The following is an 18,295-nucleotide window of genomic DNA, read 5'->3' as shown; positions in this document are numbered from 1 at the left end:
CTAAAACAAATGCAAGAAATCATATAACAAATCAAAACGTAATAAACACACACACACACACACACATGATCTGCTATGTTCTGCGAATGAATTCCGTAGTTCTTTCTCTGAGTGTGGAAGGCATTTTGCCTTAGAAAACCATTGGGAATTTTTTTTTTTAAGTTCTTGCATTATTACAAAGTTCCAAGTATACCAGAAAAAGCTCTCGCACACTGTGTTTGTTGCTGTGCACAAAGTTCTCCTGGTTCTGCGCCTTTCACTCAGCATCAGATCATATAAATCCTTCCAGGCCTCCGTGAAGTCTTCTTGTTCATCGTTTCTTATGGCGCAATAGTACTCCATTACATTCATATACCATAATTTATTCAGCCATTCCCCAATTGATGGGCATCCCCTTCATTTCCAGTTTTTGGCAACTACAAAGAGTGCTACTATAAATATTTTTGTACATGTAGTACCCTTTCCCATTTTTGTGATCTCTTGGTGAAAAAAAGTCCTAGTAGCGATATTTCTAGGTCAAAGGGTATGCACATTTTTGTAGCCCTTTGGGCATAGTTCCAAACCACTCTCCAGAATGGTTGGATGAGTTCTCACAGCTCCACCAGTGAATTAGTGTTCCAACTCTCCCACATCCTCTTCAACATTTATCATTTTCCTGTTCTGTCATGTTTGCCAATCTAATAGGTGTGATGTGGTACCTCAGAGTTAGTTTTGATTTGCATCTCTCTAATAAAAAGTGATTTAGAGCATTTTTTCATATGATTATATATATATATACATATATATATATATATCTTTAATTTCTTCCTCTGAAAATTGCCTGTTCGTATCCTTTGACCATTTATCAGTTGGGAATGTCCTTTGTTTTCAAAGAGGACCAAAATTACATCATCATGATAAAGTGAAATTTCAGTGTGTCTGACTGTGGCTGATCAGACCACTACAAGGTCAGAATGCTCTACCACAGGTTGGACACATATAGTCTGTGTGAATTTTCGGGGTGAATATCCCAAATTTGCACATCCTGTGTTTACTTTGTGCTGTTTCAATTCTGCTTTGCTCAAAGAGCACAGCTCCCTTTCTGATGTGGGCACACCATGCTGAGTGGTCCTGTGCCAGCATCTCCTATGTTGCACAGTCAAATTCAAAGTTGTTGAGAGACCTTGAGAGTGTCCTTGTATTGCTTCCTCTGACCACCATGTGATCACCTGCCCCATGCAAGTTCTCCATAAAATAGTCTTTTTGGCAAGCATATATTTTGCATTTGAACAATGTGACCAATCCATCAGAGTTGCGCTCTCTAAAGCATAGTTTGAATGCTTGGCAGTTCAGCTCGATCAAAGACTTCAGTGTCTGGTACCTTATCATGCCAGGTGATCCTCAGACCTAAGACAGTTCAAATGGAAGTGATTCAGTTTCCTGGCATGGCGCTAGTAGACTGTACATGTTTTACAAGCATATAACGATGAGGTTAGCACAATGGCTCTGTAGACCTTCAGTGTGGTAGTCAGTCTAATACCTTTTCTCTCCCAGCTTTTCTTCAGAGCCTCCCAAACACTGAGCTAGCTCTGGCAGTGTGTGCATCAACCTCATTGTCAATGTGTACATCCCTGGAAAGTTCACTACCAAGGTAAGTGAACTTATCCACAGCATTCAAAACTTCTCTATTTTTTAATTCATGGTTCCACATATGGATGGTGTGGTGGTGCCTGATGGAGCACCTGTGTTTTTTTGGTGTTAATTATTAGGCCAAAATTAGCACAAGCAGCAGAGAATTGATCCATACTTTGTTGCATCTCAGCTTCAGAGGCTGCATTGAGTGCACAATTATCTGCAAATAGAAAATCATGCAGCAACACTCCCTCCACTTTGGTCTTGGCTTGCAGCCTTTTCAAATTGAAGAACTTGCCATCAGTATGGTAGTTGACCTTGATGCCGTGTTCATCCTCATTGAAAGCATTTGTCAACATGACTGAAAACATCAAGCAAACACACAGCCCTGTTTCACTCCACTGGTGAATGGGAAGGCATGAGAGCATTGTCCATTATCCAGAACCTGGGCAAACATGCCATCATGAAATTGATATACAATATTGATAAACTTCTCTGGGCAACCAAATTTTGACGTAATTTTCTATAAGCCCTTATGACTAGCAGTGTCAAAGGCCTTGGTCAGATCTACAAATGTTATGTGCAGGTCTTCTGTTCTGCTCCTGTCATTTCTCCTGGAGTTGTTGGGCAGCAAACACCATATTGACTGTTTTTTGGCCCTTTCTGAAGCCACACTGACTCTCAGGTATATGACCATCTTCCAGGTGAAACATCAGCCTGTTAAGGAGGACTCTAGCAAGAACTTTGCCAGCAATGACTAAGAGAGAGATCCCCCTGTGATTGTTGCAGGACAATCTATTCTCTTGACTCTCATAGAGATGGACAGTGGAGGCATCTTTGAACTCCTGAGGGATAACCTCCTTTTGCCATATAACCTGGAAAATTTCAGTCAGCTTTTGTATGAGCAGTGGTCCCCCTACCTTGTAAATCTCAGCTGGAATGGAATCAGCACCAGGTGCTTTGTCACATGAAAAGAGCCCAATGGCCCTCAAAACCTCTTCTTCAGTTGGAAGTTCAGCTAAGGAGGGATTGACTTCAACCTGAGGTAAACAGTCAGTGACCTCAGCATTGATTGATGATGGTCTGTTGAGAATACTATGAAAGTGTTCAGCCCATCTCTCTAGGATCATGTCCTTATCACTAATCAATGTGGCTCCATCAGCACTGAGTAGTTGTGAAGCACCATAGGTTTTTGATCCATAAATAGATTTCAGGGAATCATAAAAGTGCTTTAGATTGATACTGTTAGCATAAAACTGAATTTCATCTGCCTTCTTAACTGAGCCAAGAATCCTGTATCTCTCTAAGCTTTGCTTGTACTTTGCTTTTGATGGAATTAAAATCCACCTTCTTAGAGGTGGATGAACTATCCTGCTGGTAAATCCTGTGGGGTTTTTCATTTAGCAGCTTCTGAATTTCCCCATCATTTTCAACCAGTCTTGGTGTTTTCGAGTCTTCTGACCCAGATGAGCAAATGCAGTGCTGTACACAGAATCTGTGAAAGCTGCCTACTCCTTTTCTGCTCCAGTGTTGCCAACTGTGTGTTGGCTCAACTTTCCCTTCAAGTCAGCAACAAACTTTTCACACCCAGAGAAGAGCTCTAATTTGTTGACATTAATTCTTCTAGTAGTCATTTTGCCTTGGGGGTGGTGCTTTTGGTGAATGCTAATATTTAGCTTCGAAAGGATAAGTCTATGATCAGTCTAGCACTCTGCACCACACATTGCCTTTGTCACTCTCACATCTTGTCTGTCTCTTCTCCTTACAATCACATAGTCTATTAGATGCCAATGTTTGCTGCGAAGGTACATCCATGAAGTTTTATTGCATTTAGGTAAATGGAAGACAGTGTTGTGATGAGAAGGTTATGTGATGCACAAGTCTTCAGCAGTAAATGACCATTGCTGTTGCTGTTTTCAACTCAATTCCTCCCTCAGACTCCATGCCAAGTCTCGTAGTGTGAGCCTACTCTAGCATTAAAGTCACCCAGAATTATAAGCTTGTCCTCTTTTGGCACATTGATGATAAGGGTCTTTAGGTCTTCATAAAATTTTTCTTTGACCTCATTGAGGTTTGTCATGGTGGGAGCATAGGCACTGATGATGGTGGCATGGCGTTTTCCTGCGAGTGGCAATCACATTGTCATGAGCCTATCATTCACTCCTTTTGGCAGGCATGCCAGCTTGCTGATTAGATTAGTTTTGATTGCAAAACCCATGCCAACTTCACGGTGCTCCCCTTCACTGCGCCACTCCAGAAAAAGGTGTATCCACTCCACTTCAGTAAGTTGGCCGTCATTTGCCAACTTTGTTTCATTCAGGTCTGCTATTTGGATGTGATCTTGCAACAAGAACAGTTTTTTTTTCAGATCTACTGGATTTTGTGTTGTCTGTTAGTTTGTGCATGTTCCATGTGCCGATGGTGAGTGGAATCATCTTTGCAGGTATTTTCATACATTTCGTACATTTTTTTGTGTTTTGACTGCATAGTGGGATTCCTTGCCTGCTGTGGTGATCAGACCAGGGTTGGGTAAGCAGACAATGTTTAGGGCACCTTTTCTAGCCCCCTTCCTTACACCAGGAGGTGAGCAATGTGATCCTTAAAAGGCTGCTCAGAGGGCTGCCGTGTCCCACTGCTGCTTCCAGTAAGAAACAACCCTATGGCCTGGGCTGCCTTTGTGCAGGGTTGTGACTACAGCTCCCAGTGTATCCGCACCTGCTACTTCATCACTTGCCTGTCACCACAGGACTTTGAGGCATAATAGTGAAATGGTATGGGTGATGTCTTTTGATTTGTGCATAAATTGAATTTAAGTGATGCAGACTTGCACAAAGTCATCAGCCTCACTCTCTCCTCCAGAGTCATCATAGTCCAGTGGCAGGATAGAGTCAAGATGGCTGGCTATGGCTCAGGATGCAGTGGATGACCTTGGTGTCTTCAGTGTCTTGACTCTGAACTGCCACTGGGTTGACATATACTGTGTTATCAAGCTGTCACCTAAATTCTCTGTATTTTCTGTCTCTGCCTCTTCCTGTCTTTCTCCATTAGAATGTATATTTGTTGAGGCCAGGGATTTTCTTACTTTCTTGTATTTGTTGCCCTAGCACATAGCATATTGGTAAGGCTTGTGACTTTACACAGCCCTCTATTACTTAATTCCAAGTCATGGCATCACCTTCCTGACGTCATGGTCCTCTTTAACAACAAAGGAGAAACAACAACAAATTCTCTTTTTATACCTCTCCCTCTCCCCCCTCTCTCTTTTTTCTCTCTCTTTCACTCCCTTTCTCCTTTCCTGCCTCCTTTCCTCTCTCCTTTTGGTATCCTATACAACTCTTTTAAAACTGTAAAATATAGATGAGTTATGATGTGCATTTTGGTTTTTAGCTTATTGCTTCTAATGAATATTCATTTTGCACAGTATTTATAAACTATTATTTTGTCAAAAATTATACAATAGTATTTATATTCATTATCAAAGCATTTAATTTATTTAGGAAAGCTAATAGTTTAGGGTCTTTGGATCAGACTAATGATAACTTAGGTTTTTCTATGGCTTTAAAGATCACAAAAAATGCTTTCTTCATGTTCACCATATTATGTACTACAAGTATTTATATATTCGCTCTACAGATGAGGAAACTGAGGCTCACAGTAGTTAAGTGGTTTACTTATTGTTTCACACCTAGTGAACCCTGGAACCAGAATTCAAACTGAGGTTTCTCCTGATTTCACATTCTCTGGACTTCTCATTCTACTTTACTGCCTCTGATCATAACTCATTTCATACGATGTTTAAGGGTTAAGATCTGCTTCCTGAGATATAAAAGAAAATAGGGACTATGATATAACATAATACGTATTTTGAAATGAAAATATTTTTAAATCCCCAAGATGTTGATAATATCTATAAGCTACTGCCTTTTACTTATCAATACACATTATAGGTTTTTTTTTTTTTTAAGCTGTAAAATGTAAGCTGAAAGTACGGTAGAGCAGTGCCATACTCTCCCAATAGACAAGAAGCTATGTAACAGAATAATAAAGTACAAGAATTGTATGCTGGTGTCTGGGGTTGGCTGCCTTTTCCTTCTTCTGCTGCTTTTGAGAATGAAATGTCCTGATTTTCATAAGACAATGTGGTGCACAAATGGAGTGGTCAGGAACATGGCTACAATCTAGATACTGGGACAGAGATTAAAGATGGGAAACACATTAGGGAGGCTCATGTGTCCTTGAGAGTGGCAGGCATTGTGACTCTTGTTAGACTGGTAATTCATTTCTCTTACTGGTTTCCCCCTTGCCACAGTTTGTACTCCTGAGATGGATTCCAGGACCTACACCTTCCCTTCATTACTTTCCAAAAGCTTGGGGTGAAGATGGTTCTGAAATTCTTTTCCCCTAAATATTTTAAGTATAAGCAGGAGGTATTTTAAGAGGCAGAGGCAGATAGTTTCATATAGGAGCATATATATATATATATATATATATTTTTTTTTTTTTTCTGTTTTCCCTACGTTTCATTCACAGTCTACTAACTCTCTTAACCCATGGACTGAGGGGGCCTTGACTAAAATAAAAGAGTCCAGAAAGATTCATGGGCTATGTGTAGATTATAGATGTCTTAATTTGATATTTTGAATATTATTTATTTCACCCCCTATTTCAGGGGTTCTTAATTTGAGACCTATAGACACAGATTTCAGGGGGTTCATGAATTTGGATGGGAACAAAATTACATCTTTATTTTCATTAATCTCAAACTGAAATTTAACATTTCCTACAAATGTTTTAAAATATTCTAAGACAGGGTCCATGGGGCTTCATCAAACTGCTAAAGAGGTCTGTGACAAAAACGGGCCAAGAACTGCAACCGAACTAGGGGGTGAAGAGCAGTGTGGGTAAACTAACTGTAGGCTAAATGATCTCCTATCCCACACAAGCACCAGTTTGTCAAGACCATCAGACTACTGTCCCAAGGCAGCACTACCTGTCATTCAGATATTTCATCCTTTACTGAATAGTTATGACAGACTGCCTTTCTGTAGGCAGCACTCACGCAATGGGACTTACGGGGTATCTGGAAAGGGACCACATGAGTTATAAATGTCCCAACAGTAAAGTGCATTGTTAACGTAATTTATTTTTAATTGTAGTAGAGTTGAGGCCAGGAATCAGATATCATACTATTGAAAGGAGAATAGATGATTAAGAATTGAAAGTAGCTGGCATAATATGCACATTCAAGGGCTTTAGAAATTTAGTAAATCAAAAAGATCAGAGTGTCATGATCCAGGGCAAAAATCACTTATATGGGAGATGTAAACCCTGAAGTCCCTTCTCTCAGGCAAATGCTTATCGACTGATTGACTTGGAGCACTAAAGAAAGGATCTGGCAAAACCTTAGAATAAACTCAAACCAATTAAAATGAGCATTGATTCTTTATTTAATATTTTATTTCCCCCAGTTACGTGCAAAAACAATTTTCAATATTCATCTCTAAAATTTTGAGTTACAAATTCTTTCCCTTCCTCCTTCCCTACCCACCCCCTCATTGAGAAGGCAAGCAATTTGATAAATTGCTAAATAAATAGTAATTGGTAAGTTAATAAATAAATAGGTTATATATGTATAGTTATGCAAAATACTTCCATAATAATCATGTTGTAAAAGAAAACAAAAAAAAAACCCACAAGAAAAGTAAAGTAAAAAAAAGGATATTTCAATCTGCATTCAGACACTGTCAGTTATCTGCCTGGGAATGGATAGCATTTTTTATCATAAGTCTTTCAGAGTTGTCTGGGAGCATCATATTGCTGAGAATAGCTAAGGCATTCACAACTGATCATCCTACAATATTGCTGGTACTTTGTACACAGTACATTTCACTTTGCGTCAGTTTATGTAAGTCTTCCAGGTTTCTCTGAGAGCCTCCTGCTCATTATTTCCTATAAGGCAGTAGTATTCCATCACAATCACATAACACAAATTATAATTTGATGAAGATTGATTCTTAATGTAACATGTATGTTGTTGCAGAATTTCTCAATAATTTCTATTTTCTCAGTTAAAATAAGGTGATATGCCATTTTTCTTTAATATTGAAAGGCTATTGTAAGCTAGAGAAGCATCATATGGCAGAAATAGTCAAATTTGGAGTCAAAGGAGCAAAGTTTAAATTACATGCTTTACTACTTACTAGCTATTTAATCTTTCACAGGTGGTTTAACCTCTCTGAGGTTCACTTTGCTCATCTGTTAAATAAGAGCACTAGAGTACGTGAAAGTTTTGACTCTATAACTAAAGATATTATGAAGCCAAATACTATAAGTTAGCATGGCATAATGAATAGAATGCTGGCTTGTGATCATATAGACCTGGGTTTGAACTCTGCCTCTAACGTTTACTAGTTTTCTAACTATGGAAAAATCATTTAACCTTTCTGATCCTCAGTTTCCTCACCTGAAAAATGGGTATCGTAATACTTCTGGTACTTACTTGAAAGAGTTGCTTTGAAACCGGACTGAGGTAATGTATGTAAAACACTATGCAAACTCTAAAGTGCTATAGAAATGGTAGCTCTTATTCTGGAGAGGTCATAATTGTGATGTCAGATTTTCTAAGACTCAGAAGTATTTGAGATTTAAAGTATCAGTTACTTTTTTGAAAATTTATAGCTTTTTTCATTTTTTAAAATACTAAAGTGTTATATAGATGGCACTTATCCAAGAGTATTTCTTCTCCTGTGTGCCCCGATTTACCCCACATGGAGTGTTCAAGACAGAATATTGTAGACAAAATTCCAAAGGGCCCTTCCAAGCTATCTTTCCTTATGAGTGTCACTCCTCCTCCCCTATTGAGAGACAATATTCTCCTGTCACTCTGAGCCTTTTGTGATGTGGGAAATGGAGAAAGAAGGAGATTCTTACTATTCTTCTTCACTGTGGTCCATCTATCACTATCCTCTACACCTGCAGTAGCTTTATTAAGATGTAAAGAACATGTAGAGACCTCTGGGGTATGTAATAGAAATCTTTTCCCCTCTTTCTTTGCATTTGAGGGTTCCTAGCCTGGGGACTGGAAAACAGGGACCAGAAAACTGACAGTGGATATATTCTCATGGCTTCTAATTGGTTTTAGGGGCTGGTGTCAGGTATAGCAAGGACAGTAAAAACAATTTCCACTCTTCTTTATATAAATTTCCAAGTATATACCATACTTTTTACATACTTAGGAGAATCTTTTTGTGGATATTATTGCTTAGTAAATTAAATCATTATATGTTTCATATATATAGGACTATAAAGTGATTTTACTTGGTTTTCTCATCAATATTCCTAGTAACCATATGTGTTGGTAAACAAATTATTTATTACCTTGTTATAGAACCTGACCTCCCCACTCTTCCAGGTAGAAATAGAAACTGAGAGAAGTTATACATTATAGGTGGCACTGCTGCCACCTATAAAACAAACAATGATACTACGTTAAGTGTTAATTCCCACTATACTATGCACATTGAAACTAACCTAAAGGACAGGAATTATCTTTCTTTTTGCTTGGATTTGTATCTCCAGTGCTTACCTGAGTGTTTGGTACATAGTAAGTGCTTAATAAATGCTTGTTGACTTCTCATCTTCACTAGCCTCCCATTTGGGATTTTATTCCTATCACAGTGACCCTTGTAGATAAGCTTCCAATGTATGATCCGTTGGTACTAGACAGCATTTTCAAGGAAGGACAGTTTATTTACCTTATTGGCCTCTCTAAGAGGCAATCCTTTTTTCCAGTCCTTCTTTTTCCTTTTTACTACTCCAGGAAATCCCTTTAAATTAAAACCAGTTGAGAAATGGGGTTCATTTTACAGAATTTTGCTTTGCAAGATAACTTGGGATGCATTTGTTCTTTAAATCAAAAGATTTGTAAACAGTTGAGGAATGGATCATATTGAAAGTCTATTCTCCCCTGTCTTCCCTCCAATACTGAAAGTTGGTTTTTTAAAAAAATTGATCTTCTCTACTAACATCCTTTATGGGAAAGTTGAGCACAGGATCAGTGTGCTATGGATTAGTATTGTGTGCTTCTGTTTAGTGTTGGATTTCCCTCTATTGAAATGAAGACAGGTGACATATCTGATGGTGTACTACAAATTTGGAGTCCACAGGCCTCAGTTAAAATTCCATTTCTCCCACTTATTCTGTCACCTTAGTCTTTTAACTTCTCTAGGATGAGTTTTCTTCATTTGTAAATTGAGGGGTTTGGGCTAGAATGATGATGACTGAGGTTCCTTCAAGCTCTAAATCTTACCTATGATCTGTGATGACAGTTTTCATTTATGTAACTTGACAGAATTTTCAGTATTTCTACTTTGCTTTTTAGCAAATGCGTTTGCTTCTAAATAAAGCAGTATTTATGTAGGCCAGTAGAACAATGGCTAGAAATCTGTGTAGGGCTATGATTTTCTTTTTGGTCCTAAAAAAAAAAAAACTAAAGGGAAAAACATGTTGGGCTTTTTTGTTTTCTTTTTCTATTTGAGGAGAGAGGGAATAGACAGTGCATTCCAAATCTTGCCCTGAAAGAAGACTCTTGGGGAAGTTTCAGTCTTTAGTAATAGTGTTTTTTATTATAAATGAAATGTTTTGAATTAGTAGCTTATTACATTTTTTTCATGCAGTTATGAACTTGACCCATATCAGTATAAATCAAGACTTTCACTTAAGTTTTATTTCAGAAACTTCCCTTGGAAGGAGAAAAACAAAATTTTAGGGGTCCTTCATCTTTTCTAGTCAAATGTCAGACCAATATTTATACAGAGATAGCAACCAACTAAATCAATCAATAAATGTTTATTAAGCACCTATGATGTCACAGTCTCTGTGCTATGTGCTGGGGATACAAAAAAGGCAAAGCCAGCCCCTGCCTCAAGGAGTTTACAATCTAATGGGGGAGGTAATATGTAAACAAATATATGTGAAGCAAGCTATATAGAGAATAAATAGAAAATAATTAAAAGAGAGAAGGCTCCAGTAAAATATGGGATTTTAGTTGGGACTTAAAAGAAGTCAGGGACTTCCCTAAGGTTACGTAGCCAATGGGTGTCAGAGACCTAAACTTGAACTTAGGTGTTCCTGAATTCAAAATTAGCCCGCTCTATACTGCATTAAGGTGTTTCACAGTACACCCAGATTGATTTACTTTTCCTTTCCTCACCTCGCTTTCTATTCACTTTCCCTTAGAATATAATTCTCTGATTTATACTTATTTACTCATTGTTCTCCTGTTCTCATAGTGCCTCAGTTTTTATGAATTCCGCTCCCCATCTCTCTCTGTGAAGGATGGGGTATGTGTATGTATGTATGTGTGTATATACATAACATGTATGTATATATATGTATGTATGCCATAGCAAGCATCGTACATATGTTTGCCTAGAAGAATATTTTACAGAGAACTCACACAAGGCAAGCACTCACATGGAGGTCAGAAGCAGCAATTTAAGGAAACGCTCAAGGTTTCTCTAAAGAACTTTGGAATCAGAATTATAGTAACTCAAAAGACAGATGAGATACGCAAATTTAGAGACATCTCTGCTTCACATAGTTACATGCACTTATTTGTTCCCCATCTATGATGGAGCCTTCTGAGCTTTTATTAGTCTGATCAGCCACAGGCAGATACATTGTACTTTAACCCCAACATAGTGAGATCATTTTTGGGCCTCTTTGGCATTAAAGACAACAGCCAACTATAATATGTAATAGTTGCACACTAGAAGATTCTCAGTGTTTGTTAATGGAGAGGAAGCTTGACCATCAAAAGAACATTTGATTTGAATCAGAGAAATGGAATTTAGATGATGGATTTGTTCTTCACTACTTATGTGATCTTAGGCAAGTTATTTCTACAGTTAGAAGCTCCATTTCCTCATCTGTAAAATAAGAGAGTCAGACAAGGTGATGTCTAAGGGCCCTTCCAGTTGTAAAATCTCTCTGGTCCTTTGATTGCCAGAAACCTCCACCCCTGAAAAAACAAAACAGATAGAATTGCACATTACTTTGGAAAAATATTAATTTAGGTAATTAAGCCTAAAGATTAAATTAGTTGACTGGCTGGTGATTGCTTTTCCTAGTTTAAGGGAGGAGGAGGGACGCTCTAAGGTGGTAGAAGGCACATGCAAATGAGAATCACACTGGCGGAGCTGTAAAGATGCAGCTATCGGATCTTTGGCAGAGACTGAGCAAAAAGCGAATGAGAAAATGAGGGCATTCTAATTTGCAGGAAAATGCAGTAGAGTCATCATTTGCAGCTCCATGGAGATTCTATTGTAAAATCTTTACTGCCTGTAAATGGTTCCTATGTCAGAGGTGGGGGTGGGGCAGAGGAGAGCAGTGTTGGGGAAATAATAGTTGCAAGTTGAGGTTGAAAGTCAGTTCCCTGTAGTCTGACTTAGCAGGAGAGGGACAAAGAATCAACACGGAACTGCTCACAGACCTATGGACTGTGCTACTAAGGACCCGGAAGCTACCAAGGGCCCAGGGGAAAATGGAAAATACCTTGGGTTTTGCCCTTATTTTATAGAGTGAAATCTGCATGTTGTGGTGGAGTAGAAAGAGGAGAAGCCTCTATTGATTTGTTGGTGAGAGAACTGAATGAATGAGCCCTGAGGCAGAAAGTCTGATGTGGGATTCATGCAAATAAGAACAGTGATTGGCTTCTCGCTCTTCCCCCCACATGTTGTAACTGGCTGCTCTCAGCCTTGAGGATTAGGTTTCAGAATAAGCTTTTCAGGTTCAAGGATTGTTAATGGTTTGTAACCACCGGGATGGGCAGCCCAGCCTCCGAGTGACATCGCCCTGGCAGATGCCTACATTGGTGGAGGAAAGTTAGAGGAGAAGTTGAGGCCAGTCCAGACTGAATCTTGACTTGGTGTTCGCTGTTGCCTCTGACTTGTTGTGGGATATAAAGTACTACAGAACTTCATGTAGGCACCTTGGAAATGGTCATATTCTTTAATACAAAGATCAAGTCTTTAATCAAACTGTTTAAGAAGAAAAGTAAGTAGTTCTTTTGTCCTTCTTTCCTCTCACTCCTCTCTATAGACGTCCCCTCCCCACTCACACACCCCCCTACTGTGTGTGTCTTAGTCTCTTTCTCACCCTTTGAGTGATGGAATGGAAAGAAATGGTGGAAATGCATAATTGCCATGAGGTCAAATGGCTGTCTGTATAAACTGGTTTTTATTTCACACAGAGGTATTGAAAGAATCCATGAAATAATGTTTGTAGGAGCACTATTTATATGTTATTTGTTATATGTTGTTTGCAAGCAAGTTTTTGTTATAGTTCAAACTCTTATAATTTAATACAAGGAGAGCATTTTGTTTTTAACCTCCCTTTTTAAAATAGGAGTCAAATTGTACAAGTTTCTTTGTTCCTCTGTAGAACCATTGAAAAGAGGAAAAGAAATGTATTTATTTGCTTTGTATTATCCTTCATATGTAGTTGGAGGATATGTGTGTGTGTATGTGTTTTAAGTGGTATTATGGTAAGGAAGTTCTTGTACGATTTGTTCCATATTTAAGGTGGGGATAATCCTATAAAGTTTCCTCAGGAGCTTCCAGCTGTGTACTTGTTTAAACACAGAAGGACTTTACTACCTACCAAATTTTATGTAAATTGAAGAGGAATCATTTTAAATTCATGAACCAGAGCAGTACAGTTTTGTTGAAATGTCACTAAAGGAGGTTTGTTGAAGGTTGAAAACATTTCATCCAGGTACATTTTTGTTTATATGGAAAGACAACTAAATATGTAGATGGTTTTCTTATACTTTCTTTGCTTCTTTCATCCTCTTTCTTCTTTCATGGTGTCAGTTATTTATGTTCCTTAATAATAAATTTCTATGTACCGTTTGTGGTAGCAAAAAAGAGCAGCATCTGAGGAGGTTTTTTTTTTTATGTAGAATGTTTATTCAACTGTTCTTCATGATTAGAATCTACACTGAAAGGGGAGGGGTGGGTAGTCATGTTCAAGGTGGGGAGACACCTGCATCTTTATAGTGAGCTAACTGATGTTTTCCTTTTTCCTTTTGTAGCAATATAGATTATAAAGAGGTAGAGAATTGAAGATTATTACTTGAATTTAATCAGCTGTAATAAATATCCTGAATCATTCAACATTTTCTTAGTGAGGACGTAATTTGTAATTATAAACTCAGTGTTATAATAAACTCACTGGTATTTAGTAATACCATCACCAATGAGCGGCCATTGGTGGTGGTAACAATAATTAGCAGAGTCACGATTTTAAATTTAAGATTTACGAAGTGCTTTGCATATATTATCCTGTAATTTGGAGGTGGAATCTATGACACTAAATTAAGTATTTCAATACAAAAAAAAAAAAGGATCCTGATTAGTCTTAGACACATTTTATTGATATGAATACATAACCTAATCAGCAAGGAAATTAGGATCAGAAAAAAGAAGGTAGCTAAGGCTATCTTTAAGTTTGAGCTGAATTTGGAGGCAGATTACTGCTAGCTGAGTTCAAGTCTAACTCTGTTATCAAGTAACTGGTCAGATCACTTAACCTTTCTACACCTCTCTTGCCTTCTCTCTCTCTCTCTCTCTCTCTCTCTCTCTCTCTCTCTCTGTCTCTCTGTCTCTGTCTCTGTCTCTGTCTCTGTCTCTGTCTCTCTCTCTCTCCCACTCCCTCCCTCCCTCTCTCCCTCTCTCCCTCTCTCCTTCCTTTTCCCTCCCTCTCCTCTGCCCAGAGCTTGACGTAAAAATGTTCAGTTGCCTAATCTGTAAATGAGGTATTTGAACCACATATTTCAAAGTTCCTTCCAGCTGTGTGATCCTGTATAAATGTTTACTTTAACACAAAGGTTTAGTTTTTCTTTAGATAGGTTTATAGTGAAGGTAAGATACCCAGACCTTTACCTCTATCTATCTATCTATCTATCTATCTATCTATCTACATACATATAGCTATAGATACATACATGCATGCATGCATACATAGACAGATGTATATATACATATATGTGTATATTTGTTTGCTCATTCATTTACTTACTTACTCATTCGTTCATTCATTCATTTATGTTTTCTTCCCTCATCATCCCTTTAGAACACTAACTCCTCAAGGGCAAGTACTGATTACTTCTGTCTTTGTATCCCTAGCCCCTGGCATGTAATGGTGTTTAAAAAATGCTTGTAGTTTGATTAATTGATTAAGATTAGGTCTGAAGGGTTATGCACAGTATGATAGAGGAGGAAAAGGGGGTCCAGATTGCTGAGTGGGAGTTCAATAGATAGAGGCAGCTGTGGTATATAAAGAGCCTTGGTTCTGGATTCTCCAGTACTAACTGCTCTCAACTGGTCACTCCATCCCCAGTGTCAGAGCCACAGGTCATTGCCATGCCTGGAATTATTTCCTCACTTTTCCCTCTTAGAATCCTTTGGGCCTCAATTTTGTGCCACTTCCTGATCTTGTTCCTCCTTCTCTTTGTATGTGCTCCTTGCCTCCTCAAATTACTTTCTATTTAATGATGCAAATCTCTTGGGGAAATCGGCTATTTGTTTTTTGTTTTTGGTCTTTTTTTTGTTTTTTTGCCTTTGTATTCTCTGGCACCCAGCACTGTACCTTGCCTGTGAGAGGTGCTTAATAAATGTTTACTGAATTGAATTATCAGAGAAGGGGGGTTCAAATTCTGCCTCTATTAAGACCTTGAGCAATTTTTAAACCTTGAGGAGGTATAGAATTGTGAGCTAAATGCCAAGTGGCTCACCACCAGGGTGATGAATTTTTCATTCAAGGGATTCAGAAGAAGTTCCTGTGTGAATCAGTGGAGGGAGTACCTACATGGATGAAATCATGCAGTATTGAGGTCAACACCTGTAGTTCACTTCTTGACTTATGTGGCCTCTTCATTTTCGTTTTCTACCAATGATTTGCACTTGTTCGGTCTGCTTTATGATCTCCTAACATTGCAAAAGTTAGACCTGTAAAAACTGTATTTAGTGGTACACACTCTGAGTGGTTGGACTCAGCTTCTTTGCCTTCAGTTTTGGTGTCTGCTGTTCTTTCATCTCTATTATAGCATTCCTCCTTCTCTAAAACAGATTTCATTTTATATTAGTATCCCTTCCTTACCACCCCCTCAGCTTCTCCCCCTCTCATCCCTATCAGGTCAGTGGAGGGCAAGTAATAAGTACTTGCAAGTTGGCTATTTGTTGTACTCCGCTTCATGTTGCCTCCCATCTCAACTTAGGATATATGGGGAAAGACTAGAAGGACTGACTGGAGCAATCCTTGGCAGTAAAGAGTAAGAGGGTTAAAGTGCTTCCCTATTGAAGCCCAGAACCATGTCAGAATGTTCTAAGGAGCTTCATAAGTCAAGTATATGGCAGAGTAGGTAATTACTGAAATTTTGCATGACAAATTACCTAGTGTTCACTTGTGATTTTGGAAAATGACTAAAACACATGAAAATAAAGAATTCCATTAATAATTTCTAAAAAAAATCTTAGGAGTGCTCTTTAAGGCTATTAAATGCCTTTTTCTTACTTTTTTCAAGCAAAATGTGACAGTTTTTATAATTACAGTACTTTTAAGCATTGTTTTGGAAAGAAACACTTTACCTCTTTTTCAACATTAGTTGGTATTTATTTTCCTACGAGGTCTCAAAAGCTTCATGATAAAATGGTCATATAATGCTACAATATAGTTATTATACTAGGGGATAGGTACAAGCACCTTTTACCTGTTTGATCAGTCATTTTATAATTTTTAATGGAAAAGGAATATTGAATTCTGGGAGAAATTCTGGGAGAAAAGTCAGGTGAAAAGTGTCATTAGTGTAGTGAATGAGGGATAAAATTTAAGTTTTTCCTTGCAAGCTATTAATAAATTAATAATATTGCAGTTTTTATAAGATTAAATGTCAAAATTTGCTCCTCCATAGTACCTTGTTATTTTTCTAATTTCTAGCTACCTTTCCCTATCTTATTCTAGCTATCATGGAACAAGCATCGTTTTACTCATTGTTGTATTTTTTCCCTTTATAGCTGTCTCCAATTTAGATGAGGAGAGTAGATGGACGGTTCATTACACAGCACCATGGCACCAGCAGGAAAACGTCTTCCTACCCACCACAAGGCCACCGTGTGTGGAAGACTTGCATCGACAAGCCAAGTTGAACCTGAAATCTGTACTGAGAGGTAAGATAATTGAAATCAGTCTTTTTTTTCTTTTTGCTTGCTTATTGAGTGATATGATGATAATAGTCCTGGTTATTTCCCATACAGTAATTTTAATTTTGTAGGAGAAGATTTGTTAAGAGTTAAGTACTCTAAATACATATAGGACCATCCAGATCTTCAAAGAGGGATTCCTAACCTCTTTTGTATGATGGAACCCTTTAACAGTCTGGTGAAGCCCATGGACCACTTTTCAAAATAAGTTCTTTGAATACATAAAATAAAACATTTATGATTATTGAGAAAATTAGTTATTGGAATAAAGATGTAATTTTTTTCTGACCCTTTGAAATCTCCCTGTGGATTCCTTGAGGTTCTGTGGATCCCGGGTCAAGAGCCCCTATTTACAGATTTTTTCACTTAAAGGTATTTCATATAAAAGATCTATAAAAGATCCACATCGTATGATAAGACATATTTAAAAACTGATGTATACTTAGTTCTGTCATGAGAGAAGAGCCTTGCTGAGTTGGGAGAACCATTTAGAGCCCTTTAAACCTGTTAAGTTCATTAGCTCTAACTTGATTAAACAAATTATAACTCAAGGGATGCTAGTTTCAGTGCCTTTTAAAAAAACCTTGTATGATTTTCAGAATCTTAAGTTCTTAAAAACCTGAATAATACTGTCTAATGTTTTATTCTGTTTAACCCAACTTTTGGTGGGAACTTGGATATTTGTACCTGTTTCTAAGCCCTCATTCAAAAGGTCTGTACACTTTGGTTAGTACTGAGTCATTGTCAGTGATGTACCAAAAATTGGACAGGTACTAAGCTGATCTTTCACAAATAAGCAAGTAAAACTTTTTGCAAATGAGAAAATATCCATATATGATTTATAGTTATTACATACCCAGAGTTGCTTATTACTCTTACTCTTAATTTTAAATTTTTTAAAGAACTTTAATAATTGACATGAAAAGGATGTGTATGAGAGTTTAGGCTTATGAGATTAGAAGCTGTTCCTAGTATATCAGAACTCTCTTTTTCTTCCTTTTTCTTTTTCTTCCTTCCTTTTTGTTTCTTTGTTTCTCTCTTTCTTTTTCTTTCCTTCTTTCTTGCATTCCTTCCTGCTCTCTTCCTTCCTTCCTTCCTTCCTTCCTTCCTTCCTTCCTTCCTTCCTTCCTTCCTTCCTTTCTCTCTTTCCCCCTTCCTTCTATTCTTCCTTCTTTCTTTCCTATCTACTTGATCATCTGATCTGTACAAATAGTTGTAGTCAACAGGCTACTTAATACTTTCTTTTGTTATCATTTGCCAGAAAAATGTTCACACATATATAATAGATTGTTCTGTCATTGACATACTTGAAAATTCAAAGATCCTCAGTATTTCATGTATAGTTACCCTGAATTCTTCCTCTTTTAATATCTTCAGACCCAGATTTTCCTTTCCAAACAGATTAATCAGTTTCTCACAGGGCT

The 18,295-nt window shown here is 37.7% G+C and overlaps 1 protein-coding gene across 8 annotated transcripts in view; it reads left to right on the top strand.

Annotated features, from left to right (window-relative positions):
* NHSL1 (NHS like 1) overlaps positions 1 to 18,295 on the top strand; it is a 290,898-nt gene that overhangs the window by 204,075 nt on the left and 68,528 nt on the right. For 7 of the 8 annotated variants that reach the window (XM_072643441.1, XM_072643443.1, XM_072643442.1 and 4 more), the window contains one exon: positions 16,686 to 16,838. In XM_072643441.1, coding sequence (XP_072499542.1) covers positions 16,686 to 16,838 — 153 coding nt within the window. Of the gene's footprint in view, positions 1 to 10,952; positions 12,667 to 16,685; positions 16,839 to 18,295 lie in introns of those variants that run through there. The other variant, XM_072643447.1, reaches the window with a different exon arrangement.

Source organism: Notamacropus eugenii, chromosome 2, assembly GCF_028372415.1.
Source record: "Notamacropus eugenii isolate mMacEug1 chromosome 2, mMacEug1.pri_v2, whole genome shotgun sequence".
In the NCBI taxonomy this organism is placed as follows: domain Eukaryota; kingdom Metazoa; phylum Chordata; class Mammalia; order Diprotodontia; family Macropodidae; genus Notamacropus; species Notamacropus eugenii.
Note: the sequence above shows the minus strand (reverse complement) of the source record. Positions and strands in the feature narration are given on the sequence as shown.